The 3587-nt window shown below is 48.3% G+C and overlaps 1 protein-coding gene across 1 annotated transcript in view; it reads left to right on the top strand.

The window, feature by feature from the left end:
* Positions 1-3587, top strand: part of BATF3 (basic leucine zipper ATF-like transcription factor 3) — a 5157-nt gene extending 1570 nt beyond the window's left edge. The window contains exons 2-3 of the mRNA XM_042818899.1: positions 66-170; positions 2167-3587. Coding sequence (XP_042674833.1) covers positions 66-170; positions 2167-2352 — 291 coding nt within the window. The 3' untranslated portion in view covers positions 2353-3587. The remainder of the gene's footprint in view (positions 1-65; positions 171-2166) is intronic.

Genomic DNA, 3587 nt, shown 5'->3' with positions numbered 1-3587 from the left:
GGTAGGGGCTGGCTCGGTGCGCCCGCCCGCACCTTGACACCTAGCGAGCTGCTTCTATCTTCCAGAGCCACGAAGAAGATGATAAGAAAGTAAGGAGGAGAGAGAAGAATCGAGTTGCTGCACAGAGAAGTCGGAAGAAGCAAACGCAAAAGGCAGACAAACTTCACGAGGTGAGCGGGTACGCGGTGCTCTTGGGCGTGGAGTCCGGGACGCTCCAATAACGGGACGCCTTCGGCACGCCTGGGCCTGCCCTCGTGCGATCCGCCCGGAGCCGTCGGTGCAGGAGAGGCGGGCGCTGCCGGCTGCCCGCTCAGGAGCTTCCCGGCGCTCTGCTCAGGTGGGGTGAAGCATCTCCGCCATCTGTGACAGCGGGAAGGAGGGAGGCACGCGGTCGTGCCCGCTACTTCCATCCCTGTGACCACCTGCCGGCTGGATCCCAGGCTTCTCAGGACTAAAGCAAACTCGCTTTCTGATGCATTAGTGCTGAACCGGGAGAGCTGACGGTGGCACGTGTGAATGCCTCGCAGGGAAGGTGGCGGTGCTGTGCCGTGTCATGATGCTCAGTGGCACTGCTGGCTTAACTCAATTCTGAAGCTGTGGTCTGAGACAGAAATACCCCGTTGAAAAGGCTTCTTAGGAACTCCAAAACCTCCAAACAAGAGAGCTGGGTGCAGTTACTGCTGTGCTCTGATAAATAGCAGTGGGTGTTTCCAAAAAACCATAAAAGTATCTGATTCTTCCAGAAACTCTTAACGCTTCTCAATATTACAGTGCAGTGGAGTTTTATCATGTCACCATTGCAAACGCTGGAGAAGAATTGCTGTTCTCTAGTTCAGGACGTTTCCTCACACAGCAGTACTTTAGTTGCAGCTAGGGCTCAGCAGGTAGGTGTTGGTTACGCTGCCACAGTGGTGGCTTTGTCGGTTGCTCAGCTCCGGAGGCTCAGCACAGCCTCTTCTCTCTCTTAGGGTGGAAGGATCAGGCAGCAGAGGCTGGGAGGTGTGAGATGGAGAGCCTGGGGTTTGGTTTTTCCCAGATCTCCTCTGAGTCAGCACCCGAGACAGCCAGGTGCTGGTGTTTCTGTACAGGGGTAACCCCTGGCTTTTTTGGAGTCACTGCTGGGCCCTGCGCTGTCCCACAGCCGCTCTGGTGTTCCTGCTGGACTTGAAGCTTTTCGTCACGTTGGGAATCCACATACTCAGATCTGCAGGCAGATCTGGTTGAAGGCATTCTTCCCTAGTAAGGACAGTTTGATATTTTCTCCCCTGAAAATGGAACAGAACAACTGGAGGGCAACGCTTGTTCCATGGACTTGAGGCACCAAGAGCAGAGTCAGAGCTGGGGATGCTGAGCCCTACTGGAGTTTGGCTACAATGATGTGTTATGAGGATCGTGTCTATTTTACTCTGTGTGAGTGTGTGCTGAAAGAGTGTGAGGAAGAGCAAGGGGATACAAACTGCCACAGCAAGGAAGGGTGGCACACATAGCATGAGGCTGCCCAGAGGAGCAGTGCATGAGAGGCATTCCCCTCAGCCCTTTGATGGCACGTGTAGGCTTTGAAGTTTGCTCTGCAGCTTTCCCCAGGAGGTGAGATCGAGTGGGTGAGTGCTGAGCCCCAGGCCAGCAGTGAGGTGAGGACACCTGTGGGTTTTCCGTGGGCTGGCTCTAAACCTCGAGCTCTCTTCTATTTGGGATGAGAAGTCTTGGTGGCAGGGACACTTGAGACCTGCAGTCAGCAAAAAATGTGACATGTGAGTCTCACATCCGTCACAGGTGCTTGTTGCAGAGTATCTCAAAACTCTCCTGCAATTATCAAAAGCTCATTGTCAGTGAAGCCCTGGCTCAGAAACATCTTGGGATCACAATAACCAAGGCAGTGGTTGAAATTGCTTGTGACAAAGTGGGGCTTGGCATCAAGCTGGCACGATGCTCAGCTCTTCCTGCTTCTAAGTTCCTGAGCATCTGAACAGGTGACTGCAAGACATGGGCTGGAGGAGAGCAGCTGGCACCAGGCATGTGGTGCCAAGTGTGACGCCCAGCTGGTGCTTTTCCCTGCATTGGCTTGAAGCAGGGCACTTCTTTCCTACAGTTACATGAATATACTCAAGGTGGAGCACTGAAGAGAATGTTTTGCCTATGAGTAAGCTTTTTTTCCCCTCCTTTCAGGAATATGAATCTCTTGAGCAAGAAAATACCTCCTTGAAAAAAGAAATCGGAAAGCTAACAGATGAAATGAAACACTTGAGTGAAGTTTTGAAGGATCACGAAAAGATCTGTCCACTATTGCACTGCACCATGAACTTTGTGACCGTGCCAAGGCCTGATGCACTCAGCAGCTGCCTGCCCAGATGAGACATCTCCTCAACCTGTGTGATGTGTGAAAGTGCCAGTAAAATGGGAGATGTGAAGAACTGCCTGCGTAAGGTGCAGATCTACCCTTGAAGAGGGCTGGACTTGCCCACACAGCTGTTCTCCACGTGTTTCGGTTTTCTGAATCTTGGGAAAGCATCAGTATAGGAAAAAAGACAGCTTGAACTACGACTGCTTTCTGTGGTAGAATCTCCGAGCCATGGTTTTGCGTTCAGAAACATCATGGTGCAGTGCAGCCCACCATCACTCAATGGAATGTAGACCGGGAAAAGTACCAGCCTCGGGCCGAGATGCCTTTCTCCCACACGCTCACCACTAGCAACCCTTTGTCAGTTGTCATCCTTTTGTATCAGATTCTGGCTGCTGTTTTGGTTGGGGTTTTTTTGGTGTTGTTTTTTCCTCTAAACAGATTTGGCTAATAAAAAAATGATGGCATGTTCTGTCTTTATGGTGTTCTCCACCTTCATCTATATCCACTGCCCTTACGGCATCTCTGCTCTTTGTTTGCTGGCCAAATCCAATGATCTAATGGTAATCTTCCTGTCAGTTGTTTTATTGTTTGCTTATCACTACTTCATTAGTCCTCCTTTTCAAATGCATGTAACAAATAATTTTTCCCAGTCTTCATTTCTATACTCTTCCAAATCATCAGCTCTGCCAACGTCAATACTAAAAACGTTTTCTGTCTCAAAATATGGCTCAGCCAACTTCCAGTAATGGCTACCTGCTTTGTATGGAGGAAAAGCAAAACAGAGTTTGCTTGTTTTATACATTGTTTTAAAGAGCAGATTATAAAATTTATTGGTTTAATGCGCTACAGCCACTGGAAATGAACTGGAGGGTTATTTGCAATTGAGGGAATTGTTTGGATTTTTTTGGTGATGCAGTATCTTTATCCTTCGTCTTGAATATTGCTTCTGCTAATGATAAGTGATAGAACAAGACTGTTAGGCTGAATGATTAGTTCCATATCCACAAGGCATGATTTATTGCAAGAAAAACATTGTTTTATTTCATCTTCAACTTTTTTTTTTTACAAAAAGAATAATTATGACAACATTAGTGAGAAATATAGAGAAAAATGTGCTTACTTCCCCTGAAGTTTCATAGAAGTGCCAAGCTCTAGAAATGTAAATACTCTAGCCTGGTGTCCAGCAAGGAGTTTTTTTCACAGTGCTTCCCAATGAAAGAGCGTCTTCAGATAATAAAAGGCTCCA

The sequence above is a fragment of the Centrocercus urophasianus genome, unplaced genomic scaffold (assembly GCF_019232065.1).
Source record: "Centrocercus urophasianus isolate 14NV4802_14NV808 unplaced genomic scaffold, USGS_Curo_1.0 seq_10, whole genome shotgun sequence".
Taxonomy (NCBI): Eukaryota; Metazoa; Chordata; class Aves; order Galliformes; family Phasianidae; genus Centrocercus; species Centrocercus urophasianus.
The sequence above is the reverse complement of the archived record's forward strand: the minus strand, read 5'-3'. Positions and strand labels throughout refer to the sequence as shown.